This window comes from Salvelinus fontinalis, chromosome 21, assembly GCF_029448725.1.
Source record: "Salvelinus fontinalis isolate EN_2023a chromosome 21, ASM2944872v1, whole genome shotgun sequence".
NCBI classification, from domain to species: Eukaryota; Metazoa; Chordata; class Actinopteri; order Salmoniformes; family Salmonidae; genus Salvelinus; species Salvelinus fontinalis.
The window spans coordinates 5,206,418-5,230,384 of NC_074685.1; the positions used below are offsets into that span (position 1 = coordinate 5,206,418).

General features: G+C 45.2%; 1 protein-coding gene across 3 annotated transcripts in view; it reads left to right on the forward strand.

Annotated features, from left to right (window-relative positions):
* Positions 1-204: 204 nt before the first annotated feature.
* The window catches only part of ptbp3 (polypyrimidine tract binding protein 3), a 134,823-nt gene continuing 111,060 nt past the window's right edge, over positions 205-23,967 (forward strand). For 2 of the 3 annotated variants that reach the window (XM_055873622.1, XM_055873621.1), the window contains exon 1: positions 207-637. Coding sequence is in view for 1 of the 3 variants with exons in the window: in XM_055873623.1 (XP_055729598.1) it covers positions 634-637 (4 nt within the window). In the remaining 2 variants the exon portion in view is untranslated. Of the gene's footprint in view, positions 638-23,967 lie in introns of all 3 variants that reach the window. The other variant, XM_055873623.1, reaches the window with a different exon arrangement.

The window sequence follows — 23,967 nt, forward strand, 5'->3', positions numbered from 1 at the left end:
ACTGTATATGATAAAGAATTTCTTTAAGCCCACAAAACAAAAAGTGCTATGATTTCATGGTGTTTTCTCATGGGTAAATTAGTGTGGCCAATTAATTAAAGTGAGTCTTGGATCAGTGTGATCCATTAACTTAATTCATTAATACCTGCCGTTGAACAAGATTATCCCTGTTCAACTAACTGCTAGTCTGCAGCAGACATTCGACTAGAGTCCACTCTGTCCCTAGATGAGATCTCAGTCTTTATCGCTGACATGGCGGCACAGATATATTCTATCCTAATTTCTATCCAAACTGTGTGCGCGGTGATGGCGCGCTAGGGCGCAGAGTGGTGCTCATGGATGTGCGTTCGTTGTTGGAAGTGACAAAGGTGTGTGTCTATGTTGGAGCTGCCTGAGAGGAGAGGCCATTTTGTACAGCGAGGCAGGCAGGCAGGCAGGCAAGGCGTCTGTACATGTCTGTCTGTGTATTTTCAGGTCAGTTTAACAGGAAGCGTGCCATTGTGCGAATGAGAGCGAACATTTCAGTGTTGGAGGGGCGCGAGCTAGCTGAGCAGTAGTAACAACACCCAAACCGATTTCTTCACTTTCCTGAGCGTTCACTGTCCTTTCTACACTGTTTCCTCTGTGCAATGGATGGGTATGTTGTTGTTTTTCTTTACAGTAATTGCCCATTACACAAACGCATGTAACATTTTTGCATAGCACCTCGTACTGTTTAATGTCTAGTGGAATTATAGTCACGGATAGAAAATGTAGAGAATTGAACGCGGTAGGGGGGGGCGCAAACAAGCCCCCCCTTTGCAGCCTAAACCTAACCTTCTTTTAAGTGTTCACATAGATTTATTGGTCTTATTCTGTTCAATTAAGGACTTCACGTCACTGAAAAAAAACCTATAGATTAGAGGCCATCATATTTCTGTGTCTATGCGCATGGACGTTTGCTTGTTCATTATCTAGAGTTGACTTCATAAAGTAATAGAAAATAGCCCGTTTTCCTTCAATTGTTGAGTTAGTTGCCAACGCTTTGTCTATTGTCTCTACTCTCGCATGATATGTGTCATTACTGTAAGTAATACAGTATCGCCACACATGGACAGTAAAAGTAACAAATCAAGACATTGATTAAGATATGCTGCCATTTTAAGATATGTAAGGGGCGTTTCTTTCTTCGCGAAAACAACAGAGGCTCTTGATACATAAGACTACCTAAAGCATCATTTAGAGAATATGTAGAACTAGTTTGAACAGAATACTCTTCGGGTAAAACGATGTAATTTAAGCATAGATATACATGATATCAGAGCTGTTTTAACACACGGAATATGAGCTATTCTAGATCATTGTTTACTACTCGTGTGCGTGGGAAAATAACGGCATGTGGGCTGGTTCGATAGATTTATAAAATCTTCCTCCTACAAGATTTCTCCACAACATTTTCAGACAATTATTTTCAGATACATATGCTCCATATGCTCAATTATCCAACAGGTGTATCGGCGTTGGGCTGCACACATTAACACATATATGCATGTAAGAACTTAGTAATAACATGTAATAAAACCGTCATAGCTTATGACGCGTTTTTTTGTGTGTATCCTATTTTTGCCTCTTGCAATTGGTGACCATAATTGTGCAGTTTGGTTCGCCAATTTGTATCATTTTTATATATGCCACCTCTCAACTTGGTCTGCCACGCTGCCTGCTTTGCCTTCTCTTCCCGAAACAAAAGACAAGGGTTCTGTGTGTCGCTGCTTAACTGTTGACCGCTCTGTCCTCTCTCCATTTCTAAGTTCATGTAACAAATACAATGCAACAATGTAACGACGTGGCAGTGGATCATCACTTCAATCACTTACACGAGTTAGTTAGTTTGGGGCCTCGCGTAGGATATGGATATACAAAGTAGCACGACATGTAGTGGATGATTCCAATGTGCAGTGAGCTGATTGGTGTGCGTTGTGAGCTTCTCCAATGGGGATTTCCGTGATTGTACATCACACATCTCTACGGCAACTATCGGTGATAAGGCAGGCTATTGTTTTGGCGTGTGAGCCGTTTGCCACATCATCCCGTCGTGCTGTGAACCAAAACACGACAGCTGTCTTATTGTTGATGAATGCGTGTCATCATAACACGAAGCGGGTTTCCATCGAACCCTTTTATGCAGTAAAGTAGGTCTACATGTCGGATAAAACATGTCATGACAGGCCTGATGGAAATAGAATATTTTGTCGGTAAACTTTCCACATTTCGAAAAACAAACAAACGAAATACGCTAAAACAAGGTGGGATCTTTTTGTTTCGGTAAAGTTAATTATGCAAGAAATGTCAATGGAAACGTTTTTATACGCGAATATTGATATAATAACCAACATTGGACATGTTGTGTGTTCCTCCCACTGCGACTCGTCGGGAAAGCATGCAGGTTATTAGGCTACAGATTAGTTATTATAAATTATTAATAAGATTACTTATTAGGCTATAAGTTATGAACTTCTACAGAGTGGTGAAAGTGCCTGATGCTGCTTTCCAATAAATATCGAGGGTCTTATTCTGGTAACATAATCATCGATGTTTGACAAATAAAAATAATATCGCTCTGTTGTCCATTATAATCTCACCATGTATGGTTGGTTAGAGGCCACATGCCAAGGCACACTCGCTATATAACTACCTTTTTTTTTTGGTGAGAAAACCATCAGTAAAGTTGAAAATGCGATGGAAACCCATTTAATTTTTAATTTTTAATTCAGTACATGGGAATTTTACCTCAACATTTATATACAGTTGAAGTGGGAAGTTTACATACACCTTAGCCAAATACATTTAAACTCAGTTTTACACAATTCCTGACATTTAATCAGAGTAACAATTCCCTGTATTAGGTCAGCTAGGATCACCACTTTATTTTAAGAATGTGAAATGTCAGAACAATAGTAGAGAATTATTTATTTCAGCTTTTACTTGTGGAGTTCTACCATTTTTTTCTGAGGTCTTGGCTGATTCCTTTTGATTTTCCCATGATGTCAAGCAAAGAGGCACTGAGTTTGAAGGTAGACCTTTAAATACATCCACAGGTACACCTCCAATTGACTCAAATGATGTCAATTAGCCTATCAGAAGCTTCTAAAGCCATGACATAATTTTCTGGAATTTTCCAAGCTGTTTAAAGGCACAGTCAACTTAGTGTATGTAAACTTCTGACCCACTGGAATTGTGATACAGTGAATTATAAGTGAAATAATCTGTCTGTAAACAATTGTTGGAAAAATGACTTGTGTCATGCACGAAGTAGATGTCCTAACCGACTTGCCAAAACTATAGTTTGTTAACAAGACATTTGTGGAGTGGTTGAAAAACAAGTTTTAGTGACTCCAACCTAAGTGTATTTAAACTTCCGACTTCAACTGTATAGATGTGCACTAGGCTACATCACCACGCACAGCCTTTGATCCACAGCAGGTCAATTTGATGGAAACTTGTGGGAAAATGCTCATATTGTTTTTATGTGGATTAGAGAATATTCGCAAGGAAATCTGTCACCAATTGGATGTAAACCTAGCGACAGTGATAACAAATCAATGAATCAAGAAGTTGTTTATGACATGGGGAAATAGGCCTAAGTGATATGCGGGTTTGCTGAACACAAATGCCAATGGTAGGCGTTTAACCCAACATATTTGCACAAGTGGTGGAAAAACTACCCAATTGTCATACTTGAGAAAAAGTAAAGATACCTTAATAGAAAATGACTCGAGTAAAAAGGAGTTAAAGTCTAAAATAATCTGGTTTTAAGTGTACAGTGGTGGGAAAAAGTACTCAATTGTCTTACTTGAGTAAAAGTAAATGCTGTACATACATCAAATTCCTTGTATTAAGCGAACATGACGGCACTATTTTCTTGTTTTGTTATTTTCCGGACAGTCAGGGGCACACTCCAACACTTGGACATCATTTACAAACACAGTATTTGTGTACATCATCTCTTAACCAATGTAGTGGAGTAAAAGTAAAAGTTGTCCAAAATATAAATAGTAAAGTACAGATACAGAAAAAAAATAACGACTTAAGTAGTACTTTAAAGTATTTTCTACCACTGTATTTGCACCGAACCATGCATGAATGATGAGACTCGTTTTGGTTCAGTTCCCTTTCGCCCTGTCTTGTTTATTAAAACTGAAAACTCAACTCATACAGGGACTTTCAGTGTTTTAGTAATTATGAAATATAAATGGTCTACTCTGTGTTTCCTTTACACAACCTACAGCAATGCTGATAAGAATTAAGTAGTTGTCACGGTCCAATGGACCTGCTGCAATAGCCAGGTCTGTCCTGTGGACCTGCTGCAATAGCCAGGTCTGTCCAATGGACCTGCTGCAATAGCCAGGTCTGTCCAATGGACCTGCTGCAATAGCCAGGTCTGTCCAATGGACCTGCTGCAATAGCCAGGTCTGTCCAATGGACCTGCTGCAATAGCAAGGTCTGTCCAATGGACCTGCTGCAATAGCAAGGTCTGTCCTGTGGACCTGCTGCAATAGCCAGGTCTGTCTAATGGACCTGCTGCAATAGCCAGGTCTGTCTAACGGACCTGCTGCAATAACCAGGTCTGTCCAATGGACCTGCTGCAATAGCCAGGTCTGTCTAACGGACCTGCTGCAATAGCAAGGTCTGTCCTGTGGACCTGCTGCAATAGCCAGGTCTGTCCAATGGACCTGCTGCAATAGCCAGGTCTGTCTAACGGACCTGCTGCAATAGCCAGGTCTGTCCAATGGACCTGCTGCAATAGCAAGGTCTGTCTAATGGACCTGCTGCAATAGCCAGGTCTGTCCAATGGACCTGCTGCAATAGCCAGGTCTGTCCAATGGACCTGCTGCAATAGCCAGGTCTGTCCAATGGACCTGCTGCAATAGTCAGGTCTATCCAATGGACCTGCTGCAATAGCCAGGTCTGTCCAATGGACCTGCTGCAATAGCAAGGTCTGTCCAGTGGACCTGCTGCAATAGCCAGGTCTGTCCAATGGACCTGCTGCAATAGCCAGGTCTGTCCAATGGACCTGCTGCAATAGCCAGGTCTGTCCAATGGACCTGCTGCAATAGCCAGGTCTGTCTAACGGACCTGCTGCAATAGCAAGGTCTGTCCTGTGGACCTGCTGCAATAGCCAGGTCTGTCTAACGGACCTGCTGCAATAGCAAGGTCTGTCCTGTGGACCTGCTGCAATAGCCATGTCTGTCCAATGGACCTGCTGCAATAGCAAGGTCTGTCCAATGGACCTGCTGCAATAGCCAGGTCTGTCCAATGGACCTGCTGCAATAGAGCAGGTTTATTGCTATCAGGTATCGCTTTTGACAAACTGTTTTCGTAGTCATTCACCCTACACACTAGACCTTATCACACTTGACCTTATCACACTAGACCTTATCACACTAGACCTTACACACTAGACCTTATCACACTAGACCTTATCACACTAGACCTTATCACACTGGACCTTATCACACTAGACCCTACACACTAGACCTTATCACACTAGACCCTACACACTAGACCTTATCACACAAGACCTTATCACACTAGACCTTACCACACTAGACCCTACATACTAGACCTTATCACACTAGACCTTATCACACTAGACCCTACACACTAGACCCTACACACTAGACCTTATCACACTAGAACTTATCACACTAGACCTTATCACACTAGACCTTATCACACTAGACCCTACACACTAGACCTTATCACACTAGACCTTATCACACTAGACCCTACACACTAGACCTTATCACACTACACCCTACACACTAGACCCTATCACACTAGACCTTATCACACTAGACCCTACACACTAGACCTTATCACACTAGACCTTATCACACTAGACCTTATCACACTAGACCTTATCACACTAGACCCTACACACTAGACCCTACACACTAGACCCTACACACTAGACCCTACACACTAGACCCTACACACTAGACCTTATCACACTAGACCTTATCACACTAGACCTTATCACACTAGACCCTACACACTAGACCTTATCACACTAGACCTTATCACAATAGACCTTATCACACTAGACCCTACACACTAGACCTTATCACACTAGACCCTACACACTAGACCTTATCACACTAGACCCTACACACTAGACCCTACACACTAGACCTTATCACACTAGACCCTACACACTAGACCCTACACACTAGACCTTATCACACTAGACCTTATCACACTAGACCCTACTCACTAGACCTTATCACACTAGACCTTATCACACTAGACCTTATCACACTAGACCCTACACACTAGACCCTACACAGTAGACCCTACACACTAGACCTTATCACACTAGACCTTATCACACTAGACCCTACACACTAGACCTTATCACACTATACCCTACACACTAGACCTTATCACACTAGACCTTATCACACTAGACCCTACACACTAGACCTTATCACACTAGACCCTACACACTAGACCTTATCACACTAGACCCTACACACTAGACCTTATCACACTAGACCTTATCACACTAGACCTTATCACACTAGACCTTATCACACTAGACCCTACACACTAGACCTTATCACACTAGACCCTACACACTAGACCCTACACACTAGACCTTATCACACTAGACCTTATCACACTAGACCCTACACACTACACCCTACACACTAGACCCTATCACACTAGACCCTACACACTAGACCTTATCACACTAGACCTTATCACACTAGACCTTATCACACTAGACCTTATCACACTAGACCTTATCACACTAGACCCTACACACTAGACCTTATCACACTAGACCTTATCACACTAGACCTTATCACACTAGACCTTATCACACTAGACCTTATCACACTAGACCCTACACACTAGACCTTATCACACTAGACCTTATCACACTAGACCCTACACACTAGACCTTATCACACTAGACCTTATCACACTAGACCTTATCACACTATACCTTATCACACTAGACCCTATCACACTAGACCTTATCACACTAGACCCTACACACTAGACCTTATCACACTATACCTTATCACACTAGACCCTACACACTAGACCCTACACACTAGACCTTATCACACTAGACCTTATCACACTAGACCTTATCACACTAGACCTTATCACACTAGACCCTACACACTAGACCCTATACACTAGACCTTATCACACTAGACCTTATCACACTAGACCTAATCACACTAGAGCTTATCACACTAGACCCTGCACACTAGACCCTACACACTAGACCCTACACACTAGACCTTATCACACTAGACCTTATCACACTAGACCTTATCACACTAGACCTTATCACACTAGACCCTACACACTGACCCTACACACTAGACCCTACACACTAGACCTTATCACACTAGACCTTATCACACTAGACCTTATAACACTAGACCCTACACACTAGACCTTATCACACTAGACCCTACACACTAGACCTTATCACACTAGACCCTACACACTAGACCTTATCACACTAGACCCTACACACTAGACCCTACACACTAGACCTTATCACACTAGACCTTATCACACTAGACCCTACTCACTAGACCTTATCACACTAGACCTTATCACACTAGACCTTATCACACTAGACCCTACACACTAGACCCTACACAGTAGACCCTACACACTAGACCTTATCACACTAGACCTTATCACACTAGACCCTACACACTAGACCTTATCACACTATACCCTACACACTAGACCTTATCACACTAGACCTTATCACACTAGACCCTACACACTAGACCCTACACAGTAGACCCTACACACTAGACCTTATCACACTAGACCTTATCACACTAGACCCTACACACTAGACCTTATCACACTAGACCCTACACACTAGACCTTATCACACTAGACCTTACACACTAGACCTTATCACACTAGACCTTATCACACTAGACCTTATTACACTAGACCTTATCACACTAGACCTTATCACACTAGACCCTACACACTAGACCTTATCACACTAGACCCTACACACTAGACCTTACACACTAGACCTTATCACACTAGACCTTATCACACTAGACCCTACACACTACACCCTACACACTAGACCCTATCACACTAGACCTTATCACACTAGACCCTACACACTAGACCTTATCACACTAGACCCTACACACTAGACCTTATCACACTAGACCCTACACACTAGACCTTATCACCATAGACCTTATCACACTAGACCTTATCACACTAGACCTTATCACACGAGACCTTATCACACTAGACCTTACACACTAGACCCTACACACTAGACCCTACACACTAGACCTTATCACACTAGACCTTATCACACTAGACCCTACACACTAGACCCTACACACTAGACCTTATCACACTAGACCCTACACACTAGACCTTATCACACTAGACCCTACACACTAGACCCTACACACTAGACCCTACACACTAGACCTTATCACACTAGACCTTATCACACTAGACCTTATCACACTAGACCTAATCACACTAGACCCTACACACTAGACCTTATCACACTAGACCTTATCACACTAGACCTAATCACACTAGACCCTACACACTAGACCCTACACACTAGACCTTATCACACTAGACCTTATCACACTAGACCCTACACACTACACCCTACACACTAGACCCTATCACACTAGACCTTATCACACTAGACCCTACACACTAGACCTTATCACACTAGACCCTACACACTAGACCTTATCACACTAGACCCTACACACTAGACCTTATCACCATAGACCTTATCACACTAGACCTTATCACACTAGACCTTATCACACGAGACCTTATCACACTAGACCTTACACACTAGACCCTACACACTAGACCCTACACACTAGACCTTATCACACTAGACCTTATCACACTAGACCCTACACACTAGACCCTACACACTAGACCTTATCACACTAGACCCTACACACTAGACCTTATCACACTAGACCTTATCACACTAGACCCTACACACTACACCCTACACACTAGACCCTATCACACTAGACCCTACACACTAGACCTTATCACACTAGACCTTATCACACTAGACCTTATCACACTAGACCTTATCACACTAGAGCCTACACACTAGACCTTATCACACTAGACCTTATCACACTAGACCTTATCACACTAGACCTTATCACACTAGACCCTACACACTAGACCTTATCACACTAGACCTTATCACACTAGACCCTACACACTAGACCTTATCACACTAGACCTTATCACACTAGACCTTATCACACTATACCTTATCACACTAGACCCTATCACACTAGACCTTATCACACTAGACCCTACACACTAGACCTTATCACACTATACCTTATCACACTAGACCCTACACACTAGACCCTACACACTAGACCTTATCACACTAGACCTTATCACACTAGACCTTATCACACTAGACCTTATCACACTAGACCCTACACACTAGACCCTACACACTAGACCTTATCACACTAGACCTTATCACACTAGACCTAATCACACTAGAGCTTATCACACTAGACCCTGCACACTAGACCCTACACACTAGACCCTACACACTAGACCTTATCACACTAGACCTTATCACACTAGACCTTATCACACTAGACCTTATCACACTAGACCCTACACACTGACCCTACACACTAGACCCTACACACTAGACCTTATCACACTAGACCTTATCACACTAGACCTTATAACACTAGACCCTACACACTAGACCTTATCACACTAGACCCTACACACTAGACCTTATCACACTAGACCCTACACACTAGACCTTATCACACTAGACCCTACACACTAGACCCTACACACTAGACCTTATCACACTTGACCTTATCACACTAGACCCTACTCACTAGACCTTATCACACTAGACCTTATCACACTAGACCTTATCACACTAGACCCTACACACTAGACCCTACACAGTAGACCCTACACACTAGACCCTACACACTAGACCTTATCACACTAGACCTTATCACACTAGACCCTACACACTAGACCCTACACACTAGACCTTATCACACTAGACCCTACACACTAGACCCTACACACTAGACCCTACACACTAGACCTTATCACACTAGACCTTATCACACTAGACCTTATCACACTAGACCCTACACACTAGACCTTATCACACTATACCCTACACACTAGACCCTACACACTAGACCTTATCACACTAGACCTTATCACACTAGACCCTACACACTAGACCCTACACACTAGACCTTATCACACTAGACCCTACACACTAGACCCTACACACTAGACCCTACACACTAGACCTTATCACACTAGACCTTATCACACTAGACCTTATCACACTAGACCTAATCACACTAGACCCTACACACTAGACCTTATCACACTAGACCTTATCACACTAGACCTAATCACACTAGACCCTACACACTAGACCCTACACACTAGACCTTATCACACTAGACCTTATCACACTAGACCCTACACACTACACCCTACACACTAGACCCTATCACACTAGACCTTATCACCATAGACCCTACACACTAGACCCTACACACTAGACCTTATCACACGAGACCTTATCACACTAGACCTTACACACTAGACCCTACACACTAGACCCTACACACTAGACCTTATCACACTAGACCTTATCACACTAGACCCTACACACTAGACCCTACACACTAGACCTTATCACACTAGACCCTACACACTAGACCTTATCACACTAGACCCTACACACTAGACCCTACACACTAGACCCTACACACTAGACCTTATCACACTAGACCTTATCACACTAGACCTTATCACACTAGACCTAATCACACTAGACCCTACACACTAGACCTTATCACACTAGACCTTATCACACTAGACCTAATCACACTAGACCCTACACACTAGACCCTACACACTAGACCTTATCACACTAGACCTTATCACACTAGACCCTACACACTACACCCTACACACTAGACCCTACACACTAGACCTTATCACACTAGACCTTATCACACTAGACCTTATCACACTAGACCTTACACACTAGACCTTATCACACTAGACCTTATCACACTAGACCTTATCACACTAGACCTTATCACACTAGACCTTATCACACTAGACCCTACACACTAGACCTTATCACACTAGACCTTATCACACTAGACCTTATCACACTAGACCTTATCACACTAGACCTTATCACACTAGACCTTATCACACTAGACCTTATCACACTAGACCTTATCACACTAGACCTTATCACACTAGACCCTACCTAAGAATTGTAAAGCCTTCTTTTGAAACTTTAACATTTTATTTACCCCTTTTTCTTTCCAATTGGTAGTTACAGTCTTGTCTCATCTCTGCAACTCCTGTACGGACTCGGAAGAGGCGAAGGTCGATAGCCGTTCATCCTCTGAAACACAATCCAAACTACTTCTTGACACAATGCCCACTTAACCCGGAAGCCAGCCGCACAAATGTGTCGGAGGAAACACCATACACCTGGCAACCGTGTCAGCGTGCACTGCGCCCGGGTACGCCACAGGAGTCGCTAGTGTGTGATGGGACAAGGATATCCCTGCCGGCCAAACTCTCCCCTATCCCGGACGATGCTGGGCCAGTTGTGCGCCGCCCCATGGGTCTCCTCCCGGCTGCGGCCGGCTGCGACAGAGCCTGGACTCGAACCCAGAATCTCTAGTGGCACAGCTAGCACTGCGATGCAGTGCCCTAGACCACTGCACCACTCAGGAGGCTCAGTAAAGCCCTCTTAACTGGCTCAAATAGCCGACCAATCATCCTGTTACCAACCCTTAGTACATTTTTAGAAAAAATGGTTTTTGACCAGATACAATGTTATTTTACAGTAAACAAATTGACAACAGGCTTTCAGCTTATAGGGAAGGACATTCAACAAACACAGCACTTACACAAATGACTGATTATTGGCTGAGAGAAATTGATTATAAAAATATTGTGGGGGCTGTTCTGTTAGACTTCAGTGCAGCTTTTGACATTTTGATCATATTCTGCTGCTGGAACAACGTATGTGTTATGGCTTAACACCCCCTGATATAATGTGTTATGGCTTTACACCCCCTGCTATAATGTGTTATGGCTTTACACCCCCTGCTATAATGTGTTATGGCTTTACACCCCCTGCTATAATGTGTTATGGCTTTACACCCCCTGCTATAATGTGTTATGGCTTTACACCCCCTGCTATAATGTGTTATGGCTTTACACCCCCTGCTATAATGTGTTATGGCTTTACACCCCCTGCTATAATGTGGATAAAGAGTTACCTGTCTAACAGAAAACAGAGGGTGTTCTTTAATAGAAGTCCAGGTAGAATCAGGAATTCCCCAGGGCAGCGGTCTAGGACCCTTACTTTTTCTCAATCTTTACTAACGACATGCCAACCAGCTCCAACTAAACCAGGGCTCATATAGAAATAATATGTTTGCATTTTTACTGAGCTGAATACATTCACTCATATATAATTGTTATACATTCGTAAGCACAAAATGAGCAGTATTGCAGCTCTGTCTGCAGCCAGCACACTATTAGAATAGGCTAATATTTATTTGACACCCTTTTTAATATGATTTAAATGCAAGATTTTGTTTAATGTGTAAATGGTGATGAGTACAGTCCAGGTCTATGGTACAGTCACAACCATCAAAGTTATCCATTAAACTACTTTGTTGTTGATACAATGTGTGTGTCCCAATGGAAACCTATTCCCTTTGTAGTGCACTACTTTAGACCAGGACCCAATAGCACCCTATTCCCTTTGTAGTGCACTACTTTAGATCAGGGCCCAATGGAACCCTATTCCCTTTGTAGTGCACTACTTTAGATCAGGGCCCAATGGAACCCTATTCCCTTTGTAGTGCACTACTTTAGACCAGGGCCCAATGGAACCCTATTCCTTTTGTATTGCACTACTTTAGACCAGGGCCCTGGTCAAAAGTAGTACACTACAAATGGAATAGGTTGCCATTTGGGACATGGTTATGTGAAATGCAGACATATCAACAGGACATCCATCTGTCACTTACCAACATGCGTCTAACTGCTTGAACATGGCAACATGAATAACGTCAATAAAAACCTCCTGTCATTTGACATAATACATATTATCAGACATCAGGAAACCCGTTGGCTTATAACTGTGATTCCCGGACGCAGTAAACCTGTTGGCTTATAACTGTGATTCCCGGACGCAGGAAACCTGTTGGCTTATAACTGTGATTCCCAGACGCAGGAAACCTGTTGGCTTATAACTGTGATTCCCGGACGCAGGAAACCTGTTGGCTTATAACTGTGATTCCCAGACGCAGGAAACCCGTTGGCTTATAACTGTGATTCCCAGACGCAGGAAACCCGTTGGCTTATAACTGTGATTCCCAGACGCAGGAAACCTGTTGGCTTATAACTGTGATTCCCAGACGCAGGAAACCCGTTGGCTTATAACTGTGATTCCCAGACGCAGGAAACCTGTTGGCTTATAACTGTGATTCCCAGACGCAGGAAACCTGTTGGCTTATAACTGTGATTCCCGGACGCAGGAAACCCGTTGGCTTATAACTGTGATTCCCAGACGCAGGAAACCTGTTGGCTTATAACTGTGATTCCCAGACGCAGGAAACCTGTTGGCTTATAACTGTGATTCCCAGACGCAGGAAACCCGTTGGCTTATAACTGTGATTCCCGGACGCAGGAAACCTGTTGGCTTATAACTGTGATTCCCAGACGCAGTAAACCTGTTGGCTTATAACTGTGATTCCCGGACGCAGGAAACCTGTTGGCTTATAACTGTGATTCCCAGACGCAGGAAACCTGTTGGCTTATAACTGTGATTCCCAGACGCAGGAAACCTGTTGGCTTATAACTGTGATTCCCAGACGCAGTAAACCTGTTGGCTTATAACTGATTCCCAGACGCAGGAAACCTGTTGGCTTATAACTGTGATTCCCGGACGCAGGAAACCTGTTGGCTTATAACTGTGATTCCCAGACGCAGGAAACCTGTTGGCTTATAACTGTGATTCCCAGACGCAGGAAACCTGTTGGCTTATAACTGTGATTCCCAGACGCAGGAAACCTGTTGGCTTATAACTGTGATTCCCAGACGCAGGAAACCCGTTGGCTTATAACTGTGATTCCCGGACGCAGGAAACCTGTTGGCTTATAACTGTGATTCCCAGACGCAGGAAACCCGTTGGCTTATAACTGTGATTCCCGGACGCAGGAAACCTGTTGGCTTATAACTGTGATTCCCAGACGCAGGAAACCTGTTGGCTTATAACTGTGATTCCCAGACGCTGTAAACCAGTTGGCTTATAACTGTGATTCCCGGACGCAGGAAACCCGTTGGCTTATAACTGTGATTCCCAGACGCAGGAAACCCGTTGGCTTATAACTGTGATTCCCAGACGCAGGAAACCCGTTGGCTTATAACTGTGATTCCCGGACGCAGTAAACCAGTTGGCTTATAACTGTGATTCCCAGACGCAGGAAACCTGTTGGCTTATAACTGTGATTCCCAGACGCAGGAAACCCGTTGGCTTATAACTGTGATTCCCAGACGCAGGAAACCCGTTGGTTTATAACTGTGATTCCCAGACGCAGGAAACCCGTTGGTTTATAACTGTGATTCCCAGACGCAGGAAACCTGTTGGCTTATAACTGTGATTCCCAGACGCAGGAAACCTGTTGGCTTATAACTGTGATTCCCGGACGCAGTAATAACATACACATACTGAACACTACTGGAAGTTGTTTTGGATGGAAGCACCTGTTATGTGGCATAGGCCTATATTAATTTATTATTATAATATTAATTTAATGTATTTTATCCTCTGTTTGGAGAACAATATACAAATCCCCAAATTGAGGTACTTAACCTGTATTCTGAATGTCCCACATAAATATGAACTAAAATGCTATTCAACACCATCTGATGTGGATGTCACACTCTCTTAAACTTGTGAGACTAGCTACCTTCTTTGTAGCCGTATTTCCTTATAGAATCATCAACACCTGCCTTTCCTTTCCGGGAGAACGAGAAGATATTCAGTGGTGATTGGAACACCGTCTTTAAATTCAGAACTGTTTGAAGAAGACGGAATTAGAATAAACACAAATGTAACATCCGCTTGGTTTCCTTGGTTCTGTCCGTGGAGTGAACTTGCTCTATGTGTGTTTTGCAGTATGTTAAATGGCAAATGCATATAAACTCAGCAAAAAATAGAAAACGTCCTCTCACTGTCAACTGCGTTTATTTTCAGCAAACTTGACATGTGTAAATATTTGTATGAACATAACAAGATTCAACAACTGAGACATAAACTGAACAAGTTCCACAGACATGTGACAAACAGAAATGGAATAATGTGTCCCTGAACAAAGGGGGGGTCAAAATCAAAAGTAACAGTCAGTATCTGGTGTGGCCACCAGCTGCATTAAGTACTGCAGTGCATCTCCTCATGGACTGCACCAGATTTGCCAGTTCTTGCTATGAGATGTTACCCCACTCTTCCACCAAGGCACCTGCAAGTTCCCGGATATTTCTGTGGGGAATGGCCCTAGCCCTCACCCTTCGATCCAACAGGTCCCAGACATGCTCAATGGGATTCGCTGGCCATGGCAGAACACTGACATTCCTGTCTTTCAGGAAATCACGCACAGAACGAGCAGTATGGCTGGTGGCATTGTCATGCTGGAGGGTCATGTCAGGGTGAGCCTGCAGGAAGGGTACCACATGAGGGAGGAGGATGTCTTCCCTGTAACGCACAGCGTTGAGATTGCCTGCAATGACAACAAGCTCAGTCCGATGATGCTGTGACACACCACCCCAGACCATGACGGACCCTCCACCTCCAAATCGATCCCGCTCCAGAGTACAGGCCTCGGTGTAACGCTCGTTCCTTCGACGATAAACGCGAATCCGACCATCACCCCTGGTGAGACAAAACCGCAACTCGTCAGTGAAGAGCACTTTTTGCCAGTCCTGTCTGGTCCAGCGACGGTGGGTTTGTGTTCATAGGCGACGTTGTTGCCGGTCATGTCTGGTGAGGACCTGCCTTACAACAGGCCTACAAGCCCTCAGTCCAGCCTCTCTCAGCCTATTGCGGACAGTCTTAGCACTGTTGTTGCCCTCCTGTACCTGTCCCGCAGGTGTGATGTTCGGATGTACCGATCCTGTGCAGGTGTTGTTACACGTGGTCTGCCATTGCGAGGATGATCAGCGATCCGTCCTGTCTCCCTTTAACACTGTCTTAGGCATCTCACAGTACGGACATTGCAATTTATTGCCCTGGCCACATCTTCAGTCCTCATGCCTCCTTGCAGCATGCCTAAGGCACGTTCACGCAGATGAGCAGGACCCCTGGGCATCTTTCTTTTGGTGTTTTTCCAGCGTCAGTAGAAAGGCCTCTTTAGTGTCCTAAGTTTTCATAACTGTGACCTTAATTGCCTGCCGTCTGTAAGCTGTTAGTGTCTTAACGACCGTTCCACAGGTGCATGTTCATTAATTGTTTATGGTTCATTGAACAAGCATGGGAAACGGTGTTTAAACCCTTTACAATGAAGAGCTGTGAAGTTATTTGGATTTTTACTAATTATCTTTGAAAGACAGGGTCCTGAAAAAGGGACGTTTCTTTTTTTGCTGAGCTTATATAGGAAATGCTGTGCCATTTGGGATGCAAATAGACCTGATTAGGGCCTGACAAAGGCCCTATATCAGGCCATATTTCAGGCCCTATATCAGATCCTATATCAGACCCTATATCAGGCCATATATCAGGCCCTATGTCAGACCCTATATCAGACCCTATATCAGGCCCTATATCAGGCCCTATATCAGACCATATATCAGGCCCTATATCAGACCCTATATCAGATCCTATATCAGGCCATATATCAGACCCTATATCAGACCATATATCAGGCCCTATATCAGGCCATATTTCAGGCCCTATATCAGACCCTATATCAGATCATATATCAGGCCCTATATCAGGCCATATTTCAGGCCCTATATCAGACCCTATATCAGGCCATATTTCAGGCCATATATTAGACCCTATATCAGACCCTATATCAGGCCATATTTCAGGCCCTATATCAGGCCATATATCAGATCCTATATCAGACCCTATATCAGGCCCTATGTCAGGCCATATATCAGACCCTATATCAGGCCATATATCAGGCCATATATCAGACCCTATATCAGGCCATATATCAGGCCCTATATCAGGCCCTATATCAGACCCTATATCAGGCCATATATCAGATCCTATATCAGACCCTATATCAGGCCATATATCAGGCCCTATGTCAGGCCATATATCAGGCCATATATCAGGCCATATATCAGGCCATATATCAGGCCATATATCAGGCCATATATCAGGCCCTATATCAGGCCATATATCAGGCCCTACATCAGGCCATATATCAGACCCTATATCAGGCCATATATCAGGCCCTATATCAGGCCATATATCAGGCCCTACATCAGGCCATATATCAGGCCATATATCAGGCCCTATATCAGGCCATATATCAGGCCCTACATCAGGCCATATATCAGGCCCTATATCAGGCCCTACATCAGGCCCTATATCAGGCCATATATCAGGCCCTACATCAGGCCATATATCAGGCCCTACATCAGGCCATATATCAGGCCCTATATCAGGCCATATATCAGGCCCTATATCAGGCCATATATCAGGCCCTATATCAGGCCCTATATCAGGCCATATATCAGGCCCTATATCAGGCCATATATCAGGCCCTATATCAGGCCATATATCAGGCCCTATATCAGGCCCTATATCAGGCCATATATCAGGCCCTACATCAGGCCATATATCAGGCCATATATCAGGCCATATATCAGGCCCTACATCAGGCCATATATCAGGCCCTATATCAGGCCCTACATCAGGCCCTATATCAGGCCATATATCAGGCCCTACATCAGGCCATATATCAGGCCCTACATCAGGCCATATATCAGGCCCTATATCAGGCCATATATCAGGCCCTATATCAGGCCATATATCAGGCCCTATATCAGGCCATATATCAGGCCCTATATCAGGCCATATATCAGGCCCTATATCAGGCCATATATCAGGCCATATATCAGGCCCTATATCAGACCCTATATCAGACCATATATCAGGCCCTATATCAGGCCATATTTCAGGCCCTATATCAGACCCTATATCAGGCCCTATATCAGACCATATATCAGGCCATATATCAGACCATATATCAGGCCCTATATCAGGCCATATTTCAGGCCCTATATCAGACCCTATATCAGGCCCTATATCAGACCATATATCAGGCCATATATCAGGCCCTATATCAGACCCTATATCAGACCATATATCAGGCCCTATATCAGGCCATATTTCAGGCCCTATATCAGGCCATATATCAGGCCCTATATCAGACCATATATCAGGCCCTATATCAGACCCTATATCAGGCCCTATATCAGACCATATATCAGGCCCTATATCAGGCCCTATATCAGGCCATATATCAGGCCCTATATCAGGCCCTATATCAGGCCCTATATCAGGCCATATATCAGGCCCTATATCAGACCCTATATCAGGCCCTATATCAGACCATATATCAGGCCCTATATCAGGCCCTATATCAGGCCATATATCAGGCCCTATATCAGGCCCTATATCAGGCCCTATATCAGGCCATATATCAGGCCCTATATCAGGCCATATATCAGGCCCTATATCAGACCCTATATCAGGCCATATATCAGGCCCTATATCAGGCCATATATCAGACCCTATATCAGGCCCTATATCAGGCCCTATATCAGACCATATATCAGGCCCTATATCAGACCCTATATCAGATCCTATATCAGGCCATATATCAGGCCCTATATCAGGCCATATATCAGGCCATATATCAGGCCCTATATCAGGCCCTACATATGAGCCTCCTATATCTTTCCTTTCTAAACAGACAGACTGGTATGGCCCAGTCACAGGCCTGCATGTTTGTTGGGCCTGTAGAGACAGGAAGCTGCTGTGACTGTTTCCTGGTCTGTGTCTGTCTTCCTGGTTGTGCCAGGCAGGAAAGAGAGATGGAATGTGTCTGTCTCTTCCTGGTTGGGCCAGGCAGGAAAGAGAGAATGAATGTGTCTGTCTCTTCCTGGTTGGGCCAGGCAGGAAAGAGAGAATGAATGTGTCTGTCTCTTCCTGGTTGGGCCAGGCAGGGAAGAGAGAATGAATGTGTCTGTCTCTTCCTGGTTGGGCCAGGCAGGGAAGAGAGAATGAATGTGTCTGTCTCTTCCTGGTTGGGCCAGGCAGGGAAGAGAGAATGAATGTGTCTGTCTCTTCCTGGTTGGGCCAGGCAGGAAAGAGAGAATGAATGTGTCTGTCTCTTCCTGGTTGGTTGTCTGACGATGTGAGTCATCTGTGGTGCTGCTTTACTTTCCTGCTCAGTGACATTGTTCCTGTAGGTGAATACCTCTCAGATTCAGCACAAACACTAGACTAAAAAGGGTCAATCAACAATTACTGAACACAAAAATTGTCAACCGAACAACATTATCTGATTACTCGACAGAAAATGAACATCTTTCCTCTGCTAATCTTTAAACCTTTGTCATCGTGTTGGGGAAGATTGATGCTGCAAGGGCTGCTTTCTATGCGTGTATGACTGGACGGTCGGTCAACATCACAAAGATATTTTGAATGGAGATATAATTAATTACAGAACAATTCTGCAAGGAATTGGTGTCTTTTTATTTAAAAAAAAAAAAAAAAAAGGAAGAGAGAAAATGTCAATGTTTTTGGTCATTTCCCTGTTTTGTTGGCAGCGATATCCAAAGACACCTGAAAGGTTGAAGGTTTTCTTTTTTCGATTGTCAAAACTGCATGTGGATGTCTCTGGGGTAAAACAGAAACATCACCATAAGCTATATGTACTGTGACAAACTGTGTTAGAATAGATTTTCTCTATAAAACAATGTTGACTGTGTGACAGGAGAATGTAGCTTTGGCATTTAGCTACGGTGCTCCTAGCATATTGTCAGTTTGACCGTGTCAAAAGTAGTTCACTATAGAGGGAATAGGGTGCCATTTGGAACATAGGGAACACAGCCTGAGACATGACTGACTGGTCTGACAGAGCAGCTGAGTGACAGGGAACACAGTCTGAGACATGACTGACTGGTCTGACAGAGCAGCTGAGCGATAGGGAACACAGCCTGAGACATGACTGACTGGACACTGACAGAGCAGCTGAGTGATAGGGAACACAGTCTGAGACATGACTGACTGGTCTGACAGAGCAGCTGAGCGATAGGGAACACAGTCTGAGACATGACTGACTGGTCTGACAGAGCAGCTGAGCGACAGGGAACACAGTCTGAGACATGACTGACTGGTCTGACAGAGCAGCTGAGCGACAGGGAACACAGTCTGAGACATGACTGACTGGTCTGACAGAGCAGCTGAGCGATAGGGAACACAGTCTGAGACATGACTGACTGGTCTGACAGAGCAGCTGAGTGATAGGGAACACAGTCTGAGACATGACTGACTGGTCTGACAGAGCAGCTGAGCGACAGGGAACACAGTCTGAGACATGACTGACTGGTCTGACAGAGCAGCTGAGCGATAGGGAACACAGTCTGAGACATGACTGACTGGTCTGACAGAGCAGCTGAGCGATAGGGAACACAGTCTGAGACATGACTGACTGGTCTGACAGAGCAGCTGAGCGACAGGGAACACAGCCTGAGACATGACTGACTGGTCTGACAGAGCAGCTGAGTGACAGGGAACACAGTCTGAGACATGACTGACTGGACACTGACAGAGCAGCTGAGTGACAGGGAACACAGTCTGAGACATGACTGACTGGACACTGACAGAGCAGCTGAGTGACAGGGAACACAGTCTGAGACATGACTGACTGGACACTGACAGAGCAGCTGAGTGACAGGGAACACAGCCTGAGACATGACTGACTGGTCTGACAGAGCAGCTGAGTGACAGGGAACACAGCCTGAGACATGACTGACTGGACACTGACAGAGCAGCTGAGCGACAGGGAACACAGTCTGAGACATAACTGACTGGACACTGACAGAGCAGCTGAGTGATAGGGAACACAGCCTGAGACATGACTGACTGGTCTGACAGAGCAGCTGAGTGACAGGGAACACAGCCTGAGACATGACTGACTGGTCTGACAGAGCAGCTGAGCGATAGGGAACACAGTCTGAGACATGACTGACTGGTCTGACAGAGCAGCTGAGCGATAGGGAACACAGTCTGAGACATGACTGACTGGTCTGACAGAGCAGCTGAGTGATAGGGAACCCAGCCTGAGACATGACTGACTGGTCTGACAGAGCAGCTGAGCGACAGGGAACACAGCCTGTGACATGACTGACTGGACACTGACAGAGCAGCTGAGCGACAGGGAACACAGTCTGAGACATGACTGACTGGTCTGACAGAGCAGCTGAGCGACAGGGAACACAGTCTGAGACATGACTGACTGGTCTGACAGAGCAGCTGAGTGATAGGGAACCCAGCCTGAGACATGACTGACTGGTCTGACAGAGCAGCTGAGCGATAGGGAACACAGTCTGAGACATGACTGACTGGTCTGACAGAGCAGCTGAGCGATAGGGAACACAGTCTGAGACATGACTGACTGGTCTGACAGAGCAGCTGAGTGATAGGGAACCCAGCCTGAGACATGACTGACTGGTCTGACAGAGCAGCTGAGCGACAGGGAACACAGCCTGAGACATGACTGACTGGACACTGACAGAGCAGCTGAGCGACAGGGAACACAGTCTGAGACATGACTGACTGGTCTGACAGAGCAGCTGAGCGACAGGGAACACAGTCTGAGACATGACTGACTGGTCTGACAGAGCTGCTGAGTGACAGGGAACACAGTCTGAGACATGACTGACTGGTCTGACAGAGCAGCTGAGTGACAGGGAACACAGCCTGAGACATGACTGACTGGACACTGACAGAGCAGCTGAGCGACAGGGAACACAGTCTGAGACATGACTGACTGGTCTGACAGAGCAGCTGAGCGATAGGGAACACAGCCTGAGACATGACTGACTGGTCTGACAGAGCAGCTGAGCGACAGGGAACACAGTCTGAGACATGACTGACTGGACACTGACAGAGCTGCTGAGCGACAGGGAACACAGCCTGAGACATAACTGACTGGTCTGACAGAGCTGCTGAGCGACAGGGAACCCAGCCTGAGACATAACTGACTGGTCTGACAGAGCTGCTGAGCGACAGGGAACCCAGCCTGAGACATAACTGACTGGTCTGACAGAGCTGCTGAGCGACAGGGAACCCAGCCTGAGACATAACTGACTGGTCTGACAGAGCAGCTGAGTGATAGGGAACCCAGCCTGAGACATGACTGACTGGTCTGACAGAGCAGCTGAGCGACAGGGAACACAGCCTGAGACATGACTGACTGGTCTGACAGAGCAGCTGAGTGACAGGGAACACAGTCTGAGACATGACTGACTGGACACTGACAGAGCAGCTGAGCGACAGGGAACACAGCCTGAGACATGACTGACTGGTCTGACAGAGCAGCTGAGTGACAGGGAACACAGTCTGAGACATGACTGACTGGACACTGACAGAGCAGCTGAGCGACAGGGAACACAGCCTGAGACATGACTGACTGGTCTGACAGAGCAGCTGAGTGACAGGGAACACAGTCTGAGACATGACTGACTGGACACTGACAGAGCAGCTGAGCGATAGGGAACACAGCCTGAGACATTTTGTTGTTGTTGTTGTCTATTTAACCTTTATGTAACTAGGCAAGTCAGTTAAGAACAAATTCTTATTTACAATGACGGCCTAGCAAAAAGCAAAAGGCTTCCTGCGGGGACGGAGACCTGGGATTAAAAATACAAATATATGTAATATAAATATAGGATAAAACACACATCACGACAAGAGAGAGCCACAACACGACATAAAGAGAGACCTAAGACAACAACATAGCAAGGCAGCAACACATGACAACACAGCATGGTAGCAACACAACATGACAACAACATGGCAGCAACACATGACAACACAGCATGGTAGAAACACAACATGACAACAACATGGTAGCAGAGCAGCAGAACGTTAAGGGGACTGGTTGACAGAGCAGCTGAACGTTAAGGGGACTGGTTGACAGAGCAGCTGAACGTTAGGGGACTGGTTGACAGAGCAGCTGAACGTTAGGGGGACTGGTTGACAGAGCAGCTGAACGTTAAGGGGACTGGTTGACAGAGCAGCAGAACGTTAAGGGGACTGGTTGACAGAGCAGCAGAACGTTAGGGGACTGGTTGACAGAGCAGCTGAACGTTAGGGGGACTGGTTGACAGAGCAGCAGAACGTTAGGGGACTGGTTGACAGAGCAGCTGAACGTTAGGGGGACTGGTTGACAGAGCAGCTGAACGTTAAGGGGACTGGTTGACAGAGCAGCTGAACGTTAGGGGACTGGTTGACAGAGCAGCTGAACGTTAAGGGGACTGGTTGACAGAGCAGCTGAACGTTAGGGGACTGGTTGACAGAGCAGCTGAACGTTAAGGGGACTGGTTGACAGAGCAGCAGAACGTTAAGGGGACTGGTTGACAAAGCAGCAGAACGTTAAGGGGACTGGTTGACAGAGCAGCAGAACGTTAGGGGGACTGGTTGACAGAGCAGCTGAACGTTAAGGGGACTGGTTGACAGAGCAGCTGAACGTTAGGGGACTGGTTGACAGAGCAGCTGAACGTTAAGGGGACTGGTTGACAGAGCAGCTGAACGTTAGGGGA